This window comes from Oncorhynchus nerka, linkage group LG20 (genome assembly GCF_034236695.1).
Source record: "Oncorhynchus nerka isolate Pitt River linkage group LG20, Oner_Uvic_2.0, whole genome shotgun sequence".
Lineage (NCBI taxonomy): Eukaryota > Metazoa > Chordata > Actinopteri > Salmoniformes > Salmonidae > Oncorhynchus > Oncorhynchus nerka.
In genome coordinates, this window is record NC_088415.1 from 32,189,554 (window position 1) to 32,213,419 (window position 23,866).

Here is a 23,866-nt window from a genome sequence, read left to right on the forward strand (position 1 = left end):
ATGGAGACAGAGGAGAGCGAGAGAGAGAGAGATAAGTACATGGAGACAGAGGAGAGCAAGAGAGAGAGAGATACGTACATGGAGACAGAGGAGGCAGATAAGTACATGGAGACAGAGGAGAGCGAGAGAGAGATATACGTACATGGAGACAGAGAAGGCAGAGAAGTACATGGAGCCAGAGGAGAGAGAGAGGAGGCAGATAAGTACATGGAGACAGAGAGGAGAGAGATAGGAGGAAGAGAAGTACACAGAGACAGAGAGGCGAGAGAGAGGAGGCAGAGAAGTACACGGAGACAGAGAGAGGAGAGAGAGAGGAGGAAGAGAAGTACACAGAGACAGAGAGGCGAGAGAGAGGAGGCAGAGAAGTACATGGAGACAGAGAGGCGAGAGAGAGGAGGCAGAGAAGTACATGGAGACAGAGGAGAGCGAGAGGAGGAAGAGAAGTACACGGAGACAGAGAGGAAGCAGAGAAGAACATGGAGACAGAGAGGCGAGAGAGAGGAGGCAGAGAAGTACATGGAGACAGAGAGAGCGAGAGAGAGGAGGCAGAGAAGTACATGGAGACAGAGAGGCGAGAGAGAGGAGGCAGAGAAGTACACTGAGACAGAGAGGAGGCAGAGAAGTACATGGAGACAGAGGAGTCAGATAAGTACATGGAGACAGGAGAGCGAGACAGAGAGGAGTCAGATAAGTACATGGAGACAGAGGAGATAAGAGATGGAGACAGGAGAGGAGTCAGATAAGTACATGGAGACAGAGGAGAGAGAGAGAGGGAGCAGATAAGTACATGGAGACAGAGAGAGAGAGAGAGGAGGCAGATAAGTACATGGAGACAGGAGAGCGAGAGGAGTCAGATAAGTACATGGAGACAGAGGAGAGAGAGAGAGCGAGAGGAGTCAGATAAGTACATGGAGACAGAGGAGAGCGAGAGAGAGAGAGAGAGAGAGAGCAGGCAGATAAGTACATGGAGACAGAGGAGAGAGAGAGAGGAGGCAGATAAGTACATGTAGACAGAGGAGAGAGAGAGGAAGCAGATAAGTACATGGAGACAGGAGAGCGAGAGAGAGAGGAGTCAGATAAGTACATGGAGACAGAGGAGAGCGAGAGAGAGAGAGAGAGAGAGCAGGCAGATAAGTACATGGAGACAGAGGAGAGAGAGAGAGGAGGCAGATAAGTACATGGAGACAGAGGAGAGAGAGAGAGAGAGAGAGAGGAAGCAGATAAGTACATGGACACAGAGAGAGAGAGAGATTGGAGGCAGATAAGTACATGGAGACAGAGAGAGAGAGAGAGAGAGAGAGAGAGGAAGCATATAAGTACATGGAGACAGAGGAGAGAGAGAGCAAGAGAGAGGGGGCAGGGATAGAGCAGAAGAGAGAGGGAGAGACACAGAGCCCGGTATGTAAGGGAGAAGAGAGAGGGGGGAGAAAGCGAGTCAGGGATAGAGCAGTGGAGTGAGAGTGAAGTTCTGTGAGAGGAGGGCTGAGAGCCCCAGCTGGGTCCTGGTATCTGTGTGGTCTGGTCTGGTCCGGCTTTGTATGTGGTGCTGTTGGGAAACAGGCCTAACTCACCACAGCACGCAGACCCACAGTAATGCTATGTAGCTTTCAGCTTCACATGCAACCAGAACAGAGCAAGAATGCAAGCTCTCCTCCATGTCCAATTCACCTCCCTCTCTCCATCCACCCCTGCCTTTTGCCCAGGCTGCAGATGCTTGCCTGGGCCTGGGTTCAAATCTCTCTCTTTGAGGCCATATCCAATGATTGTAGCAGACAGAGCTCTTAGCTCAAGGACATAGTGGTGGGTTTAACAGCATGCTTGGATGGTTCTGCACCTTGTATGAGAGGCCATAATAGATGAGCCACACAAGAGGATGTCTAACATCTCCACAGGACTGATTCTTGGGTTAAAATCTGGTATATAATGTCCCCTCTGATGTCAAACTGGATCACATGGTCAAACCATGGTTGACCACAGGTCTGATCGACCTGGTCTGGTCCTGAGAGTTTAGAAAGTCAAGTTGAGAGGTCATGGTGGACAACGCCGGATAGTTCTGGTCGTGATGTAAGAGCAAACATTATCCTCTGAACTTAGTAATGTAACAATGCTGCTGCTCACTCAGAGGAGAGCTACTCTGTTACATCAAATGGAACACATCTGCCTACTGTTGGAAAAAATAACAATTGGATACACATTTTATTCTATTATGGCTTTGTTTCACGAAGCAGGAGGAACTGGAACTCAAGCAGAAGAAAAACGTTAATAAAACATAAAGCTGTGTTGAGAAGGCGATCTTAAAGGGCCGGTGCTCCTTTCCTCCTGTAGAGCCACCAGGCGCTTGGGCTGGAGTAGCCAGGCCACCGCAGAGGGCCCCAAACCCCATCTGCTTTTGTAGGTCACCATTACATCAGCAGGTTTATGGAAAAGACTTAAGAAACACTTTGTCTTGACCTACTTTTAGATTGTGAATGTGCGCAATTCTCTGGTTTCTCAACATTCGTCACTGTATCAATGACGGATTGGTTGTCTTATGAGCGAGGTTACCTTGGTTTCCAGTAATAAATAAGAGAGCAATTGTGGACGAGCAGACTAGAATAACCACTTGATGAAGGTCAAAATTATTATGTAAGAAGCTATGAATATATTTGATTGGCGCACATAATGTGAAGGGGTTGGGACTAGGGGCTGTGGGGGAAGTGAGCTCTCAGACAGACCTGGAGGAGGAGTGTTTTTGGTCTGGCGTTATGTGATGAATGACTCCATGTTGACTGGTCGGTCCCAAGGGTTAAGTACTGACTCTGGCCTCTCAGGGAGTAGTGCGCCACAAAGGTCATGTTTTTCTCTCCCCTACAGGGTCGAGCTCAACTAGAGCGTATGGTTGTCTACACATATACTCTCTCTAGCACACACACACAGTACAAATCACATTTTATTGGACACATACACATTAAGCAGATATTGCTGGGTGTAGTGAATTGCTTGTGTTCCTAGATCCAACCGTGCAGTAATATCTAGCAATTCACAACAATACACACAAACCTGAAAGTAAAAGAATTAAGAAACGTATAAATATTAGGACGAGCAAAATGTCAGAGTCTGGAGCATATACAGTATGTGTGATGGGAAGTATAGACATTATGTACAGTATGGGGATAGAATATGTAGTATATCTAGAATACATAGGATAGAAAAGTATATATACATACAGCAATAGTTGAATATGATATAGAATACAGTATATACATATGAAATGAGTAAAACAGTATGTAAACATTATTAAAGTGACCGGTGTTCAATGTCTATGTACATAGGGCAGCATTCTCTAAGGTGCAGGGTTGAGTAACCGGGTGGTTGCCGGCTAGTGATAGGGACTAAGTTCAGGGCAGGGTACTGGGTGGAGGCTGGCTAGTGATGGCTATTTAGCAGTCTGATGGCCTTGAGATAGCAGCTGTTTTTCAGTCTCTCGGTCACAGCTTTGATGCACCTGACCTCTCCTTCTGGATGATAGCGGGGTGAATAGGCCGTGGCTATGGTGGTTGATGTCAATGATATTTTTGGCCTTTCTGTGATATCGGGTGCTGTAGGGGTACTGGAGGGCAGGCAGTGTGCCCCCGGGGATGTGTTGGGGTGGGGGGCACCACACTCTGGGGAGCAGAAACACACCATTCTCTTCTCTGGTCCTACTGTCCTCCTAATAACGTTGATGTATCAACACGCTATTAATTCACCTTGATTGTGATCACCTGCTCAGGTCTGTGCACATTAGCTTTCATTATTTTATCCCAGTAGACATTGCTGTAGGCTACTTCTGGTCAGGGAGAAATTCCCTTTTCCCTGTGACTGAAATTCCCATGGAGAGAGGGAATGTGGGATAAACGGGGGATCATAGAGGAAGGAACATGGCAGCCAGGAACCAGAGGATGGGTTTTACAGGGGCCAGTAAGGCCAGTTGTCTCAGGGAATGTGGTGGCTGATTGGGAAGTGTTCTCCTCATCGTCTGGTCGAGCCATGACTAAATATAGAGGAGGAAAAAGGAAGGGTTTTAGGAAGGCATCAGAATGCTTTGGTTTGGAGACAAATGTGCTTTAGACACAGTAAGACATTTGTGAGTGTACGTGTGTTTGGGGGTTGATGGGAGATTTGCTGTTCCAGTCAGCTGTGACCTGTCTGTCAGAGACACAGCCATTTCAGGGCCTCAGCTAAGTAAACATTGATTTTTCAAAATAATGATCAAAACATCAAGCAAACATGGATATTTAAGAGATTTGGCAGACAGATATGCTGAGTGGGGTGAGGAACAACAAAAAGGGTGTGGAGGGGTCAGAGCTGAGGAATGAGTGGTGGTAGAGGTGATGGTGTTGGAGAGGTGAGTTACAGTGTTGCACTGGGGGAAACTTGGAGTGGGGGGGGGGGGGGTTGCATCCAAGAGTCATCACTGACAATATTGTGCTTCTGTCCCTTGAGTGACAAAGGTAGCACATTACGCCTGTAGAATGAGGCCTTACACACTGGGAAGATCTCAATTGCATACTCCTTGAGTGCTCTCGCATCATCTCCTTCTCAAAACCCATTGGAGGAGAAGTTCAGAGGAGCGGGAACTCTGGTTTTCTCATCCAATGGGTTTTGAGAGGGAGATGAGGAGAGAGGATGTGAGTAGTATGCAATTGATATCTTCCCTCGGTCTCATTTACCCTAATACCTTTCTCTTCCCACCACCCCCACCTGCATGAACACCATTTCAAAGAGCAGTTGCATGTGTGCAGCATTATGACAACTCTATTACAAAGAAACAGAGGGTAGGAGCATCATAACGTAACACCCTTCAGATTGAGCGGTGGATGCATATCTAAGGATCTTTGTGGTGTGTGGTCAGGTGAGCGGAGGCGGACGGCAGGGGGTGGTGGGGCTTAGAGTTCTGGTAGAATGCACCTGCACACAGCCGGAAGCCAACACATTGTCAACATAGACCCCCATCCTCTTCTCGTCACTCTAATGCATGCTGTAACGCTCATCTCTTCACTCCCACTATCTTCTCGATCTGTGCCTCTCTAGCATTCTGTATTTCTTCCTTCTCTCACACCTCTTTCACTCTCACATTCTGAGAAAATGAATTATAGTGGGTTCTCTGGAGTCGGAAGAATTCTGCAACTGCATAGAGACACTGCTGATGAAGCAATCTAATCTACCCTGTAACACGCAAAGATATGGGCATTTTAAGAACAAAAATACACAGTACTCGTGCATTCGGTTTCTCGCAAACTATCACCGCTCCCTTTTGAGGAAACTTTCTGCAGAGGGAATGCTTTCCGAGGGGGAGTCGTCAAAACAGGAAACGTTTTATGTTGCTGAAACATTCCATTTTTAACTCTCACAGGCAAACTAAAATAAACAACACACTTAGGCTGGCTGAGGGAGGTGGCCGGCGCCCGAGGAGACCAACCCTGGGGCAGTGTGGAGGCCCCAGTGCCTCGTGAAGTCATTTCTTCTAAGACACACAGCACAGCCCTGACTCTGTGGCAGCCTGCTGCCTGGTTGCAGTCATGACTGCAGGACTCCATACTGTAGCACCCCCCCTCCCCCTTCCTTTTAATGTTCTCCAATTGACCTAATGGAAAGAGATGTACTGCCCTACCAAGCAAAAAGGCAGTAACTGCTCATAGCGTGGAACTGAGAAAAATTGCTTTTATTTAACTTTATGCAGTTACTGCTAACATGACCCCCCATTTTCTCCAAAACACAATAGAGGCAGGATACTTGCCCACATGATTAAACATGTATTTTATGTAGCAAAAATGACTAACTCATTTTCAAACAAATGAGCAGTTACTGCCTTTTTGCTAGGGCAGCATAGGCAGTATAGGACTACAACTGGAGAAAATAAGGACATGCAGAACAAAAACACACACATACAAGCCCTTTCTATATGAAATGGAGTGGCAAATTTGGCAATTATTTCTTCCTGTAGCTAATCATCTGGGCCATTCCCAGCGCTGGCGACATACAGGCACATCTCTGTTTGTGCACGCTGGATGATTCCCTGTTTTCTATTAGTCACAGTTACACTATCTGGCCCCTGCAGAGGACCGACCGACCGACCACACCCTGACGGACAACGGACTGCTGCCGAAAACTATCTTTGAGGAAGATGAAAAGTCAGAGGGAACTACTGTCACTAACGGAGACAAGCCTTTACATGTTACACTGAGCCAATACAAACCTTTCATCCACAGCCAGGTCTTCCTCCCATCCAGGAGCAGCAGAGCGACTTCAACAGAACATCCAGTCACCGGTCCAGCGGTGACAGCCATCTCTCTCCACTCCCTCAGGCTGCTGCAGTGAAATGATGATGGGCTGTGGAGGCTGGGCCATGTCTGCAATCTGGACCTCAACAGAGAGTGGACAGGGTGACCGAGAGACTGACTACAGACATTGTAATTAGGAATACCTTGTAGTAGAATGGGCCTCTGATTCCTATAGAATTCACCTTTGTTAACTCAGGTTCACGTGGTACAGTAGGCCAGTCCCAGACTTCCAGTTATCCAGGCCAGGGTAAATTGGTATTTGTTGTGCCGCTGTGTCCCTAGTTGCATTGGCCATGGAAGACTGAATGAATGAAGTGAATGAATGAAAAGACGACTCCCGGCAGTACGGTGGTAGAGGATTTATTTTATGAGAGGCAGTAGGAGCTAAAATGAATCATTTTCATGCAGTAGTAACATGTGGATCTATGTAGCAGATTGTGTTTAACATAGTTCAAACCAAAAGTCAGTGCAGAGGAGGATTTTCCAATGCCAGAATTCTCCTCCACCCACACACACTTCCTACAGTTACAACCATCAACATGTGTTCAGCTGGAGGTATGGAGAGCAGTGCAAGTGTGGAACGGAGAAAAAGAGCCACAACTTCCATATTGAAGTTATATACAGTATGTGACAGTTACACGGTATATCAAATGGGCAATTACAATGTGTCAGGTCCTATTTTCTTAAGAGAGGGGGAAATTGTTGTGTGCTTTTCTTATGTGGAGTGAGAGGAGAATGATTGATTCCCCATCATGCAATATGAATAAACCCCTGGGATACACACTTCAATCGCAATTCCAGTCCCAAAAACAGATTTCCTATTTTTACCACCATTACACTCCCTAGAGGGAAAGCACCAGCCCTGAGCTTTTGGTTTTCCACAGATATGTTGTCCCTCTAGAAATGAACATAAACACACAGAAAACCACAAGGATACATTTGGCAGCTTGTGTGGAAAAGCTTTTCTTCTGTCTCTGTGATTGTGCTTCCTAAACAAATTGGTAGTTGAGGGGCAGTCACGGGAAACGATGGAAAGAACATTTTCTTAAAGTTAGTGGATGATGAAGTAAATTACTTCCTGGAATTGAGTGTCAGCAGAGAAAAGGATGAGATGGTTGTAATTTAGTTTGTAAACATGCGAGGAGGGATGAATACTGCAAAAGCATCGATCACCCAGAACGAAATCTATAATATAATGAAATCAAAAACGCAAAAGCCAAGTAACAAGTTCCACCATATGAAGATCATAAATCATAAAAAGTGTGATGCAAATGATAGAAAGAGAAGTCATACTAATATACACATGCCAGAAAGATAGGGCAGTCAGACTTAAATAACTAGAGTCAACGTATTGGAATTGTAGTGCACACCTTTTGTGTCGTGATTAATCGCATTGTCTGAAGGCATTCAAATACATCATCTATACAGCCAAAAACAACTATGTAAACCAAGTTGACATTGAAGTTCGTGTGCTTTCTCAATTCACCAAATTGTGCTAACCATTACTTCAGACAAACTTACATCAATATTCTTGTAACGTTTAATGTACGGAAAAAAATCTTAAAATGCAGTTTAATTTGAGCAAATTCAGAATTTGTGATTAAATCACAGCAAATCCTGCAATTAACACCTTTTTTATCATGTGACAGCCCTAAAAATACATTTAAAAAAGACCAAATCTATATGCTGGCTGTGACCATCAGAAAGAGTTAGAGGAGGGTTTTCTCTCACTTGCTAATCTGCTGATGTGTGTTAAATGATGTTTTCTCAGCTTTGGCTAACGGACAGAGTATCACCTGTCGCTCCATATCTAACTGAGAATGCCACTAGGTAATCTGGGAAACATCTCTGAAATAACAAACTATGGTATCACAAACACAGACAGAGGGTGTCTTTTGGGCGTTCATTTTCAGAAATATTTCCGCCCCACTGCAAGCCAGTGATATAGCAGCTATTTTGTAGCTTGTGTTTAGGGTGGGGTCGGTATACAGTACAGTCAGTCTGCCTCTTGGCAGTAACAATGGCCGCTTCGCTTCTCCAGCTGAAGCAACAGTTGTCTGCTGCTCTTCCCGGATCTCCACGGTAATGTGAGCCATGCTGTTATCGGATCCAGGGTGCTTTTTCTCTCCGGGACGCAAAAATGTGTAGGGGAGGAGGCGGCAAAGGAGGAGAGATAGAAGGGGGCAGAGAGTTTGGTCATGGTCCCGTGTGGGGATATTTAATAACAAACATTAAAAATACCACAGAAATCCTTTACCACATTCCCACGGTCTGACTGTAGCCAGGCCCTGACAGCAGGGTTATAAATACCAGCCACTGGACCCAATCCAGAGTGGGCACGTACGCGCACCAACATATTGGCAGACAGTCACAAACATACAACATAAACCAGCACACTTAAACACTATATACAGACGGATCAGTTCCACAATACAAACACAAATGCTGTAAAGAGCAAGCAAAAAAAACATGAGCACAACATAAAACAATAAGATATGGGGAAATCTATTTGAATTGAATCACTCTTTGACAGCACAAAACATCCCATGTTTGTCCATGGACGAAGTGGTCCGAAAGGGACTATTTGGATCTAAATGCCAAAACATTCAGGTGATGAAGTTGACTCATTTTGCGTACTCCACCATAAGACATCCGTGTCTTTATCATTTGGAAAAGATAAAACGGTTAATTTCGAGATCATTTAAAAGCTCAGTGTTTTTTTTTGGGGGGGGGGGGGGGGGGGGGTGTTTATCTAAAAACAAGTAAACTCAGATTTTTTTCACATACGCATATGTTGTAGCTTAAACCCAATTTCACATCTGAGGTTTTGTGTTGTCCCCCTCATTGGTCGAGGCACAACATGCTTTTGAATACAGGGTGTGTCATTTCAACCATAGAAATATAATTCATAGAACGGACCGATTTCTTGAGACCACTGCAATTTAGCTCGTACCACATTGAAAATTACATTGGATTGACATTTTTACTTCTAATTACTACCACAAAGATGACCACCAGTCCACACATCGTTGAATGTCAACTTCAATGGTCATGTATGTTCTATTATCTATATTTCTATGATTTCAATAGGTTTACTAGGGAGGATTGATAGTGTCAATTAAAACTGATATTCCTATTCAAGTCAACATTCTCGGATGTGTGGACCCCCAACCACCTTCGTGGAACCATTTCAAATGTTATTCCCACTTTAGTACATTTATCCGCCAAAACATGACACCCACCCTGTATTCAAGAGCATGTTGTGTCTCAACCGATGGTGGGCAGAGCACAAACACCTTAGATGATGTCTAAAATACAACATACAGTATGTGAATAAGTAAAACATTGATGTGACTTTAAAAGGTTAAAAACTATTTGTTTTGTGTGTATATATATATATATATACACTTCAAATATATATATATATATATACACACACACACATATACATACACACACAAGAAATTATAAAATACTTTGACAACCCTGTTTGTAAGCTTTTAAATGCTATCAATCTCAACTGTTTGTCTTTTCCAGTGAGGAAGACATGGATGTCTCATGGTATGGTGGGGTATGCAAAATGGCTCAACTTTGAACACCTTTATTTTGTACAGTACCAATCAAATGTTTGGACACACCTACTCATTCAAGGGTTTTTCTTTATTTTTTACTATTATCTACATTGTAGAATAATAGTGAAGACATCAAAACTATGAAATAACACATGGAATCATGTAGTAACCAAAATAGTGTTAAACAAATCAGAATATATTTGAAATGTGAGATTCTTCAAAGTAGCCACCCCTTTGCATGATGACAGCTTTGCACACTTTTTGCATTCTCTCAACCAGCTTCACCTAGAATGCTTTTCCAACAGTCTTGGAGTTCCCACATATGCTGAGCACTTGTTGGCTGCTTTTCCTTCGCTCTGTGGTCCAACTCATCCCAAAACATCTCAATTGGGTTGAGGTCAGGTGATCATCTGATGCAGCACTCCATAACTCTCCTTCTTGGTCAAATAGCCCTTACACAGCCTGGAGGTGGTTGGGTCATTGTCCTGCTGAAAAACAAATTATGTGCACACCAGATGGGAAGGTGTATCGCTGCAGAATGCTGTGGTAGCCATGCTGGTTAAGTGTGCCTTGAATTCTAAATAAATCACTGACAGTGTCACCTGCAAAGCACCCCGACACCATCACACCACCTCCTCCATGCTTCACGGTGGGAACCACACATGAGATGATCTGTTCACCTACTCTGCGTCTCACAAAGACACATCGGTTGGAACCAAAAATCTCAAAATTGGACTCATCAGACCAAAGGACAGATCTCTGTAATAACACATATTGAATCATGAAGTAACCAAAGTCTTAAACAAATAATTTTAGATTCTTCAAAGTAGCCACCCTTTGCCTTGATGACAGCTTTGCACACTCTCTCAACCAGCTTCATCAGGTAGTCACCTGGAATGCATTTCAATTAACAGGTGTGCCTTCTTTCCTTCTTAATGCATTTGAGCCAATCAGTTGTGTTGTGACAAGGTAGGGGTGGTATACATAATATAGCCCTATTTGGTAAAAGACCAAGTTCAGATTATGGCAAGAACAGCTCAAATAAGCAAAGAGAAACAACACTCCATTATTACTTTATTAAGACATTAAGGTCAGTCAATCCGGAACATTTCAAGAACTTTGAACGTTTCTTCAAGTGCAGTCGCAAAAAACAAGTGTTATGATGAAACTGTCTCTCATGAGGACCGCCACAGGAAAGGAAGATCCAGAGTTACCTCTGCTGCAGAGGATAAGTTCATTAGAGTTACCAGCCTCAGAAATTGCAGCCCAAATAAATGCTTCAGAGTTAAAGTAACAAACACATCTCAACATCAAACTGTTCAGGGGAGACTGCATGAAATCAAGCCTTCATGGTCGAATTGCTGCAATGAAACCACTACTAAAAGGACAGAAAAACTAAAGAGATTTGGGCCAAGAAACACAAGCAATCAACATTAGACCGGTGGAAATCTGTCCTTTGGTCTGATGAGTCCAAATTAAATATTTTTGATTTCAAACGCTGTGTCTTTGTGAGACACATAGTAGATGATCTCTGCATGTGTGGTTCCCACCGTGAAGCATGGAGGTGGTGTGATGGCCTGGGGGTGCTTTGCTGGTGACACCGTCTGATTTATTTAGAATTCAAGGCACACTTAACCAGCATGGCCACCACAGCATTCTGCAGCAATACACCATCCCATCTGGTTTGCGCTTAGTGGGACTATCATTTGTTTTCAACAGGACAATGACCCAAAACACACCTCCAGGCTGTGTAAGGGCTATTTGACCAAGAAGGAGTGATGAGTGCTGCATCAGATGACCTGGCCTCCACTATCACCTGACCTCAATCCAATTGAGATGGTTTGGGATGAGTTGAACCGCAGAGTGAAGGAAAAGCAGCCAACAAGTGCTCAGCATATGTGGGAACTCCATCAAGACTGTTGGAAAAGCATTCTAGGTGAAGCTGATTGAGAGAATGCCAAGAGTGTGCAAAGCTGTCATCAAGGCAAAGGGTGCCTACTTTGAAGAATCAGAAATCGAAAATATTCTTTGATTTTGTTTAACACTTTTTTGGTTGCTACATATGATTCCATATGTGCCATTTCATAGATTTGTTGAGTTCACTATTATTCTACAATGTAGAAAATAGTAAAAATAAAGAAAATCCCTTGAATGAGTAGGTGTGTCCAAACTTAACTGGTATTGTTTGTTTTGGCCTTCAGGTCCAAAAAATCACTTTCTGATCACTTTTACAATGGCCAAAGTAGTATTGAAGAAGGATTCATTCGTGTCAAAAGGGATGCTGTCAAAAAGTGATTGAATTTAAATTGATCTACACATATGTGATGGATCCCACACACACAATAGTAAAGCAAGGAAGTGTTGAGCACAGTCGATAGTGTGACTGATAGCATTTCCCTCTAAAGGAACGATTTCTCTGAGACTCTTCCACCAAGCAGCGTCCTGCCATCCCAAGCTACGGAGGGGAAAGGCAGACGGGGGGCTGCTGTGCTGTGGGGTAGGAAATCAAAGTTCCATTGCTTTCCACTGCTGAGTCTTGTCTCTTTAGCTCCTGCTGCTTGGCCACCTATCATACTTCCTGGAGCGGCAGCTTAATAAACCCTCCATGGAACGCTCTTCTGGGTCGAGGGTCACTAGCACATATGGAGAGGTAAATCATTCATAAGACATTGATAGTTATCAGACCTTTAAAAAGAGCTAGATTCTATCCCTTTCCCTGGTCCATGGAACACTTTGTTTGGGTAGAGGCCGGCACTTAGCTGATAACTATCAGTTACCTATGAATTACTTAACTACGTCAATCAGAGTGCTAGTTTCTCTCCCCCTTCAGCGGGTTGCAAAGTACATTCATGCTGTCGCCAGCGGCTCCATGACCCCGTCAACACTGGGATTAGAGACTCCTGCAAGGGATTCCATTTGCCCTCCCTTAATGTTTCCCTCGTGCGTCAGCACTGTTACCACAGGCCTTTTTCTCTGTTAACCTCCTCATTCTCTCATAACAGTCTAGCCCAAACTGTCACGGCCTCCCCTCTCAGCTGAACCAAACCCCCCAGCACCCCCCTCTCCACAGCCTCTCCACAGCTCAGGGCCAAGGAGAACTTCCCTCCTTCCTCATCTCTGCTCAGACCTGCCAAGTTATCTGAAAAACTCAAACTAGCCCATCTGGGCCACACCAAGAGGAGAGATCAGGAGGGGGAGCCACAGCCTTTAACCCCTTTAGGCCCCATTCTCCTCAGAAGCACACTACATGACCAAAAGTATGTGGACATGTGCTCATCGAACATGTCATTCCAAAATCATGGGCATTAATATGGAGTTGGTCCCCCCTTTACTGCTACAACAGCCTCCACTCTTCTGGGAAGGCTTTCCACTAGTTGTTGCAACATTACTGCGGGGACTTGCTTCCATTCAGCCACAAGAGCTACATTAGTGAGGTCGGGCACTGATGTTGGGCGAATAGGCCTGGCTCGCAGTCGGCGCTCTAATTCATCCCAAAAGCGTTCGATGAGTTTGAGGTCAAGGCTCTGGGCAGGCCAGTCAAGTTCTTCCACACCGATCGACAAACCATTTCTGTATGGACTTCGCTTTGTGCACGGGGGCATTGTCATGCTGAAACTGTTGCCAAATTTGGAAGCACAGAATCGTCAAGAGAATGTCATTCTACGCTGTAGAGTTAAGATCTCCCTTCACTGGAACTAAAGGGACCTAGCCCAATCCATGAAAAACAGCCCCAGACTATTATTCCACCTTCACCAAACATTACAGTTGGCACTATGCATCGGGGCAGGTAGCGTTCTCCTGGCTTCCGCCAAACCCAGATTCATCCGTCGGACTGCCAGATGGTGAAGCCAGAGCCAGTTTGGAACTCGGTAGTGTTGCAACTGAGGACAAACGATTTGTACGCGCTGCATCTTCAGCACTCGGCGGTTCCGTTCTGTGAGTTTGTGTGGCCTACCACTTCGCGGCTGAGCAGTTGTTGCTCCTAGACGCTCCCACTTCACAATAATAGCACTTACAGTTGACTGGGGTAAGCTCTAGCAGGTCAGAAATATGACTAACAGACTTGTTGGAAAGGTGGCATCCTATGACGGTGCCAAGTTGAAAGTCACGGAGCTTTTCAGTATGGGCTATTCTACTTTCAATGTTTGTCTACGGAGATTGCATGGCGGTGTGCTCAATTTTATCCACCGGTCAGCAACGAGTGTGGCTCAAATGGCCGAATCCACTAATTTGAAGGGGTGTCCACATACCATTGTATATATAGTGTATTTTGGCTGTCACTGCAAAATTACTTTCACATTGTAGCCTTGCCCAGCGAAGGTATGCTGGACATATTTATGCTGTTATACTTAGCGTTATTCCAGGAAGGAACATGACTAATATGACTAATAATCTCAGAAGGGGGCTGAATCATTAACTTGACTAGGAGACTTTTGCTAAATCACATTCCTGCACGTTGCTTAAAAAAATATTGAGGCACACCGAGATAATTAGCAATCAACACAACACTAAAACTCACTGCATCTACAACTTCAACTTAAATCCGACACTTTCAGGGAACCCAAGTCGAGGGCTAGAAACGATTCTGTCATACCTCAGAAGAAGAGACCGTTCTGGGGGTTTATCTCCTTTCCAACTGCATGTCCGTCTCTTCCAGAATGTGCAGACTCCAGTACAAGTACATGGAATGCATTCTAGTGGGTCACATGCCAGAGAGAGGAGCTTGGCCTCGTGATGTTTGGATGACTTCAGAGATTTACCACACAGCCGCTCTCCTCCTCCGTCAGAGCATCTGCTCAGCTATAAATGGGTCCCAATTTAAGTGTAAAGTATGAAGAGAATAAGAAAACAGACTTAATTGCACTTACAGAAAACAGTCTCACACGTTAAACATTCACAAGCCAAGTCATATGATAACCACCACCAAACTACGCTTGAACTAGCTAACAAAATCCTAATTAATTTACCCCACTCAGTCTCTTGCTGATCACTATAACCAATTCATATATGGACGATTCACATTAGTCCCATGACTGTGGAGGCAGGACAGTTTAATAAAGGGAAGTTGACTGAGCAGGGGACTAGCGGGACAGTTTAATAAAGGGAAGTTGACTGAGCAGGGGACTAGCGGGACAGTTTAATAAAGGGAAGTTGACTGAGCAGGGGACTAGCAGGACAGTTTAATAAAGGGAAGTTGACTGAGCAGGGGACTAGCAGGACAGTTTAATAAAGGGAAGTTGACTGAGCAGGGGACTAGCAGGACAGTTTAATAAAGGGGTTGACTGAGCAGGGGACAGGACAGTTTAATAAAGGGAAGTTGACTGAGCAGGGGACTAGCAGGACAGTTTAATAAAGGGAAGTTGACTGAGCAGGGGACTGAGCAGGGACTAGCAGGACAGTTTAATAAAGGGAAGTTGAGCAGGGGACTGAGCAGTTTAATAAAGGGAAGTTGGACTAGCAGGACAGTTTAATAAAGGGAAGTTGACTGAGCAGGGGACTAGCAGGACAGTTTAATAAAGGGAAGTTGACTGAGCAGGGGACTAGCTCCCTCTACTGCAGCAATTATTTATGTGACGAAGGCATAAATCAAATTGTATTGGTCACATGCTTCGTAGATAGCAGGTATTTGACGAAATGTGAAATGTTTACTTACGGGTCCTTTTCCAACAACGCAAAGTTAAACATAAGATGAAATTGAAAAAATAGTGACACAAGGACTAAATGTACAGTAAAAAACCATGGCATATATATAAGGGAGTACCAGTACCGAGTCAATGCGCATGGGTATGAGGTAGCCATGTAATGTACATATAGGTAGGGGTAAAGTGACAAGGCAAGCCACTAACAGGATAGATAAGACCGTAGCAGCAGCAGCGTATGAGTCTATGACTTGAATGGCTGGAGTCTGACATTTTTTAGGGCCTTCCTCTGACATCGCTTGTTATAGAGGTCCTGGATGACAGGGAGCTCAGCCCCAGTGATGTACGGGGCTGTACGCACTACCCTCTGTAGTTGTTGTTCTCAACTTGCCTACCTGGTTAAATAAAGGTGAAATAAAAAAAATAAAAAAATAAAAATAGTGTTGTCTACCCTCACCACCTTGGAGCGGCCCGTCAGGAAGTCCAGGATCCAGTTGCAGAGGGAGGTGTTCAGTCACAGGGTCAGTAGTTTAGTGATGAGCTTCAAGGGTACCATGGTGTTGAACGCTGAGCTGTCATCAATTTACAGCATTTTCACATAGGTGTTCCTTTTGTCCAAGTGGGAAAGGGCAGTGTGGAGTGAGAGAAATTGTGTCATCTGTGGATCTGTTGGGACGGTACACAAATTATAAACTAAGAGCAAGAGCTGTTTGCATGTATACAAATCATTTCCATGTTCATGACTTTTACAGGCCCATCTTGAGGGTAGCAAATCTAGTATGGTTTCCTTTTGAGAATATATGAAGACATGGATTTTTTGCATCAATATGTACAGAGGTTTATTTGTGATTTTTCAAAACATTATATACACTACATACAATGCACATAAATCAATGTACAATGGATCAACTTCAGAAGAATAAGAGAAACAGAAAAGCAGCCGGCGATTGAACAGACAATGGTTTTACTATCAACTAGAGCATTGATATCATTAACAAACACCAAGATCGTTGAAAGACCGTGTGAAGCATTGAGTCATGAGAATGACATGGTGTGCATGTATAAAAAATTACTTATCTTGGGACTTTGAGTTTAATTACAATGATTGATTACTAAATGAGAAATGGTCTGGCTACCAGAAGTCCGTCAACAAAAATGTCCAACAAAGTACACCAGTGTATGTTGTGTTTTTGGACCAGTCACAAGATCAACTGATGCTTCATCATCAACTAAATACAATAATATTGACCTAAGAAAATGTATCAAGGAGAGCAGTGGGGATTAAATACCAACATATTAGCATAGCACGGCACTGAATATATTAACTAACCTAATAACTACATTAGCATAGCACGGCACTTAATATAATAACTAACCTAATAACAACTACATTAGCATAGCACGGTACTGAATATAATAACTAACCTAATAACAACTACATTAGCATAGCTCGTCCCTGAATATAATAACTAACCTAATAACAACTACATTAGCATAGCTCGGCCCTGGATATAATAACTAACCTAATAACTACATTAGCATAGCACGGCACTGAATATAATAACTAACCTAATAACTACATTAGCATAGCACGGCACTGAATATAATAATGAACCTAATAACTACATTAGCATAGCTCGGCCCTGGATATAATAACTAACCTAATAACAACTACATTAGCATAGCTCGGCCCTGAATATAATAACCTAATAACAACTACATTAGCATAGCACGGCACTGAATATAACAACTAACCTAATAACTACATTAGCATAGCACGGCACTGAATATAATAAGAGTAAAAAATGTCCATCTGTTATATTTCACACAAATATACTCAACCAAATCCTCTCCACAGAGCAATGCAGTCGACATGAATGGACTAAAACCTGTCAGGTGAGACAGTGTATATAGACGTGTTATGTTGGCCTTCTGTACATCCCCACCCCTGAAACTAAAGCGTCACCTCAGCTTTAAAGATGTGAAGCATATTTGCGTCCGGTGGATCCGCATTTAAAATGTGCTTCCCGGTAGGGGTGAGCTGATGGCATGTTCTCCTAACCCATAAAGATTGATAATCAAATCAAACGGAGTTGTGAAAAGCCATTTGAACATGGTCTTAAATTAGAATTTTTAAAATGTGTTTCGTTAATAAACCCCTGATATTTATTGTCCCAAAATAAGGCTCTGGTTTCTAGGCACACCAAGGTAACTGAGCTATAATGTGCATTCAATGTTAAACGACTGGTGATTTGCTATAGTGATCATCAGTAATAGATTTCAGACAAAAGCCAGAGCAGAGGAGACAAACAAGTGCATCGTTGGCAAAAACTGCTGGTGAAATAGAAGTGCATATTGAGTCTGTGCACATACTGTAGTACTGTATGCGTTTGTAGTACTGTATGCGTGCGTGTGCATGTGAGCAAGCGCATATTAAAAAGAGGTAGCAGAGGACAATCAGAGCAAAAAGAAAAACGATTCCAAAACAGTGCGCAACATTCATGCGATTACTCAATCTTTCCTCATCTCTCTCGATCATAAAGAAAAACTTCCACGCTTCTCAAGAACGTAGGTAGATAACTGCCCAGCCTCATCAACCATCACCACAAAAAAACTGACACACACACGTTTTCATTGAATCCTTTACAGAAACCCATTTAAAACAGTATGCTTAGTTGGTAAAGCACTGTGCTACCACGGGGCTGTGTCCTTTACATCCACGTGATACAAAAAATCCCTGGATTGCAGAACCATGAGCTAAAAGGGGCAGTAGAACACAGAGCTGAGGGCAGACCGAGCCGGTGACTGAGCAAGACAGGATATAAACATGATAAGCAGTTCATAATAAAATCCATCAATCTTGACACTACAACATCATACACACACTATGCAGATCGCTAACTGACACCGAGGCCTCTAGCGTGGAAGTGATGTCAAAATATCCCGGTTCACAAGCTGTTCAATCCCAGTTAGCATAAATGGGTTGAACACTGAATACAAAGATGAGCCGTTTCAGCCCCCCCCAACCCCAACCCAACAGACAGACAGACGTGGAGTAACAACCGTTTCCTCTTGATCTGTAGGCTTATTTTGAGGTGTGTTGAGATAAATCATCCAGCATTTGAGAAGTAAAATGAATAAATACAATGAATTAGTATTAAAATAAGAAAAGATGAAACACAATCATGCCAAAAATACATGTGCAATGGGAGAGGTAGTTTGTTTTGGTTAAAACAGGGCTCTATACAATGAACTAACAAGGATTCAGGATTCAGCTTGCTTCCCACATCACCAGAGCAATACAACAAAGCCACCAACAGCAGCAGCAACCATACAGGCCAAAATATAGGCAGGGCCGCTGTGATCAGTGCCTCATCAGGACCCTGTCTGCAATAATCGACTGATCTTAACAATACATTGAAAGAAGAAAATGTATTACCTTCATGTATTATTTTAACCAATCCAGGTGACATCATAGTAAACCTAAAAAAGGTACTGATCACAGAAGCCCTGCCTGAACTCAGCCATGGTGACTACATGACATACATATCATTACGGAGTCATTCCTCGGCCTCGCTTTTTCCTAAAAAATAAAAAAATATTGATTAGGACTGGACTTTTGACAGTGGCAGTGGGAACCATGGGGATTCACTGACTCTTTGTTTACATTGTGGACCGTTGATTATATCGCCTGCCTCTTTTACACATGATTATCGAGCTGCGATTGAAAAACAGACAATGGATCCCTATACATGGCCTGCAACACAGCCCTCCAGGCAGTTTTTCTTCAAAAGAACCTGGCAACTTTATGATTGATAAAAAACAGAACACTGCAGAAGTTGCTGAAGAAACATCATGGTGTGTGTGTCACATGTTTGGTTCCCTTCTATTCTATTATGAAAGTGTTCAGTTTCATTGAGGTATCTGTTAAATGTTTAACAGGGTTTTGTAAGGCTACTGAGGTGGAGTTGCTGACCTGCATTGGGAGAGGGGTGCAGTTTTTGGGCCAGTCTTTCGGAGCCAGCTTGGCAGCAGGCAGAGAGCTCTTGGAGGAGTTCCTCCCATCAGAACCCCTGACCCGATCTTTCCTGCATTCCTTTAAATGGATTCATGTATATGTGATAGAATGCAACAACAAAAGAGTATGCTTTCTCCACAACACCTGGTCTACACACAGTGGGGTCTGGACATCTGCTGCAATGGGAGAAAATATCAGACTTTGGCTCAGGAGCTCTGTACACTGCACTTCCGTGATTCTTACTTTCTATACACTTCTATACATTCACTCCTTTATTCACACCTGAGCCCACCTCCCCAAACTCTCACCACTGGATCAGTTCAGTGTTAATCACTTCCCAGGTAAGAGACGTCACACCTTCCATCGGTGTGACATATCCAAAGCCGCTACTCACAAACTCAGTCCCATCAGCTCGATGCACTACAGCTGTTGAGTTGGTCTTGAAAGGATGCCGTCGCATTAAAGCTATGAAGAGTTCTGCCAGGCTGGCCGGGGGTGTTGGAGAGAGAGACATGTCCGCCACGACGGTGACTGATTGGCCTTTATCCTTGTCTGTTTGATTTGAGGCAGTGTTAGTAGTAAAGAGCATGAACAAGATTGTGTTGTCTTTTTCCTGGTTCTAACGGTATGGTAGCTTTACAGAGCAGCTTTACAGAGCAGCAGGTTGAGTCAGAATGTCTCTTCAGTATGTGAAAAGATTTTGGTGCAGCGGCATGAACGCTGATGTCAGGAAACACAATCTCAAATCGAATAAAACCAATGAGTTTGCACACCCCCAAAAAAGTATATATATATATATATATATATATATATATAGCTGTCAAAGCTCATCAAGACCTCAATAGAGGAACATAAAAAAATAGCACATCTCATATTTGCATATATCACCAGAGCATTCTTCCCAACAATTGAATTATCTTAGTATTTGCCTATTTCTTTCATTATTATGTACAGAAATAACAAGTGGTATTTACAGACAATGACCACAAGAGGGGGACCAAGACCTGCAGACGGCGTGAGCGGAAACGCACTCGTGATGTGCTTAACCTTCAACCCACTAAGGCCATAACATGCCTCTCAAACAGAAACTGGTGGGGGTGACATTGTAATTGTATTGTACCATGAATAGAATTTGATCAGGCATGAAGAGCATCTGCAGATTTGATTAAAAGGTTTTAGTAGTTATTACATCATTACAAACAGGTTTGACCAGCGATGACTCCCCCTCTTGATTGTAAGCTTGCGTACGTACTACTCAAAATGTATATTGTACAATTAACAATATCAGGCTAACTTCTCCCTGAGGCAGGGCAGTTTGTCACCTTACCAGGTTAGTTTAGCTAGTTAACCAATAATAATAAAACATGTTTCTCTTTACTCTTATGAAGGAAAGAGCTTTTAAATGCTAAATGTGTATATTTTGAAGTTTGAAAGGGGGCAACAGAACCAAATTGTTACCAAATGATCCACATATATCCTGTGTGTGGCCGACACTTTCCACAATACATTAATGGAGCCTTAAACAGATGTCAGTCCCACTACTAAACACTTCGTCAAAGCCAGTACTCAACACCCTTTTGTGGTCATTCACTATTCTCATACAGAAACAAAGATAAAATAGGCCCCTTGCACTCTACTCGGGGTGTATTTGTGTGTGCGTGCAATTGAAACACCCTACGTCAATACATACACACATTCATATGCACACAAATTGGGGCCTACATATATACAGAGGACTACTCATCCATTTGTTTTAGTAGAAACAACCTTAAATATAGATATTAGCATGTATGTATACGCAGTACCAGTCAAAGGTTTGAACACACCTACTCATTCAAATGTTTTTGTTTTACTATTTTCTACATTGTTGAATAATAGTGAAGGCATCAAAACCATGAAATAACACATATGGAATCATGTAGTAACCAAAAAAGTGTATCAAAAAAATAAAACAATTGTATTTGAGATTCTTCAAAGTGGCCATTCTCTCTCTCAACCAGTTTCATGAGGTAGTCACCTGAAATGCATTTCAATTAACAGGTGTGCCTTGTTAAAAGTACATTTGTGAAATTCCTTTCCTTCCTTTCCTTCCTTCCTTAATGCGTTTGAGCCAATCAGCTGTGTTGTGACAAGGTAGGGGTGGTATAGAAGATGGTCTTTTACCAAATAGGGCTAAGTCCATATTATGGCAAGAAAAGCTCAAATAACAAAGAGAAACAATAGTCCATCATTACTTTAAGACATGAAGGTCAGTCAATCCAAAACATTAAAAACTTTTAAAGTTTCTTCAAGCGCAGTCGCAAAAACCATCAAGCGCTATGATGAAACTGTCTCTCATGAGAACCGCCACAAGAAAGGAAGACAGAGTTTCCTTCTGCTGCAGAGGATAAGTTCATAAGAGTTAACTGTACCTTAAATTTGCATCCCAAATAAATGCTTCACAGAGTTCAAGTAAGACACATCTCAACATCAACTGTTCAGAGGAGACTGTGTGAATCAGGCCTTCATGGTCGAATTGCTGCAAAGAAACCACTACTAAAGGACACCTAAAAGAAGAAGAGATTTGCTTGGGCCAAGAAACATGAGCAATGGACAACAACGGAAATCTGTCCTTTGATCTGATGAGTCCACATTTGAGATGTTTGGTTCCAACCCACCGTGTCTTTGTGAGATGCAGAGTAGGTGAACGGATGATCTCTGCATGTGTAGTTCCCACCATGAAGCATGGAGGAGGAGGTGTGATAGAGTGGGGGTCTTTTGCTGGTGACACTGTCATAATTTATTTAGAATTCAAGACACACTTAACCAGCATGGCTACCACAGCATTCTGCAGCGATACGCCATCCCATCTGGTTTGCACTTAATAGCACTATCATTTGTTTTTCAACAGGACAATGACCCAACACCTCCAGGCTGTGTAAGGACTATTTGACCAAGGAGAATAATGAATGCTGGATCAGATGACCTGGCCTCCCCAATCACCCGACCTCAAACCAATTGAGATGGTTAGGGATGAGTTGAACCGCAGAGTGAAGGAAAAGCAGCCCAGCTCAGCATATGTGGGAACTCTTTCAAGACTGCTGGAAAAGCATTCCAGGTGACGCTGGTTGAGAGAATGCCAAGAGTGTGCAAAGCTGTCATCAAGGCAAAGGGTCACCCGAATACTTGGAAGAATCTAAAGAATAAAATAGATGTTTTATTTATTTAACATTATTTTGGTTAGCACATGATTCCATATGTGTTATTTCATGGTTTTGATGTATTCACTATTGTTTTACAATGTAGAAAATAGTAAAAATAAAGAAAAACCCTTGAATGAATAGGTGTATCCAAACTTTTGACTGGTACTGTATATTTATAGTTTAGTTATAAATACATTCTGTTTGAAATTCCCTTTTTCTTATGAACGGGAAATTACAACCTTATCGAAGCCCCTTCCTCCTCTATTTACCCATAATACCCTGATTAACCCCCCAAAACCTTTTCTGTGACAGTGTGACTTTCCGGTCCATTCCGCTATTCCCCCTCAGAGACCTTTTCATCACCCCCATCGCTGAGCCCTCTATCCAGAAACTCAACAAATTAACTCCCGGGGGTCCTCACGGGAGGGATCGTCTGTCCATATCTTCCAACCAGAGATGTGGTGGGGGTCGGCGTGGCTGCTAGGACACCTCTCTCCCAAATACCTCCAGCACCAGCGGGGTGAGCTGCATGCTGTGCTCGGGCTGGAAGGACAGCGAGCGGTACTGTTTGGAGTGCTCCTCGTTGAGGCTGCGCAGGTCGGCCAGCTTCTGGATCATTCTGGCGTAGAGCAGCCGTCCTCCCGGGTGGTTCACCCTGATGTAAGCCTGGAGCACCTCCGACAGACTGTCTTGGATATCCTCTATCTTAGCGTGGTCCTGCACCCCTGGACGATCTACATTGAGGGGAGGAGGGAGAGGCTGTCAAAAGGAGTTAAGAAGAGATGGGAATGCACACAAACACACCATACAAACATACAGTGTACAAAACATTAGGAACACCTTCCTAAAATTGAGTTGCACACCCTTTTGCACTCAGGACAGCCTCAATTTATCGGGCCATGGACTCTACAAGGTGACGAAAGCGTTCCACAGGGATGCTGGCCCATGTTGGATGACTGCAATGCTTCCAACAGTTGTGTCAAGTTGGCTGGATGTCCTTTGGGTGGTGGACTATTCTTGATACACACGAGACACTGTGGAATGTGAAAAACCCAGCAGCATTGCAGTTCTTGACACACTCAAACCGGTGCACCTGACACCTACTACCATTGGGGCTCCCGAGTGCCACGGTGGTTTAAGGCACTGCATCTCA

The 23,866-nt window shown here is 43.4% G+C and overlaps 1 protein-coding gene and 1 long non-coding RNA gene across 5 annotated transcripts in view; both read right to left on the reverse strand.

Moving 5' to 3' along the window:
• Positions 1–2,911: 2,911 nt before the first annotated feature.
• On the reverse strand, positions 2,912–14,774 carry LOC135562923 (uncharacterized). 2 transcript variants are annotated; one of them, XR_010460161.1, is made up of 3 exons: positions 14,469–14,745; positions 6,218–12,507; positions 2,912–4,012 (listed from the first exon to the last, which is right to left on the reverse strand). It is a non-coding gene; the product is annotated as an uncharacterized LOC135562923 (long non-coding RNA). The 2 variants fall into 2 exon arrangements; XR_010460160.1 differs by having other exon boundaries at positions 6,218–14,774.
• Positions 14,775–16,326: 1,552 nt separating this feature from the next.
• Positions 16,327–23,866, reverse strand: part of LOC115102287 (vitamin D3 receptor A-like) — an 86,810-nt gene continuing 79,270 nt past the window's right edge. For all 3 annotated transcript variants that reach the window (XM_029622077.2, XM_029622079.2, XM_029622080.2), the window contains one exon: positions 16,327–23,447. In XM_029622077.2, coding sequence (XP_029477937.1) covers positions 23,194–23,447 — 254 coding nt within the window. In that variant the 3' untranslated portion in view covers positions 16,327–23,193. The remainder of the gene's footprint in view (positions 23,448–23,866) is intronic.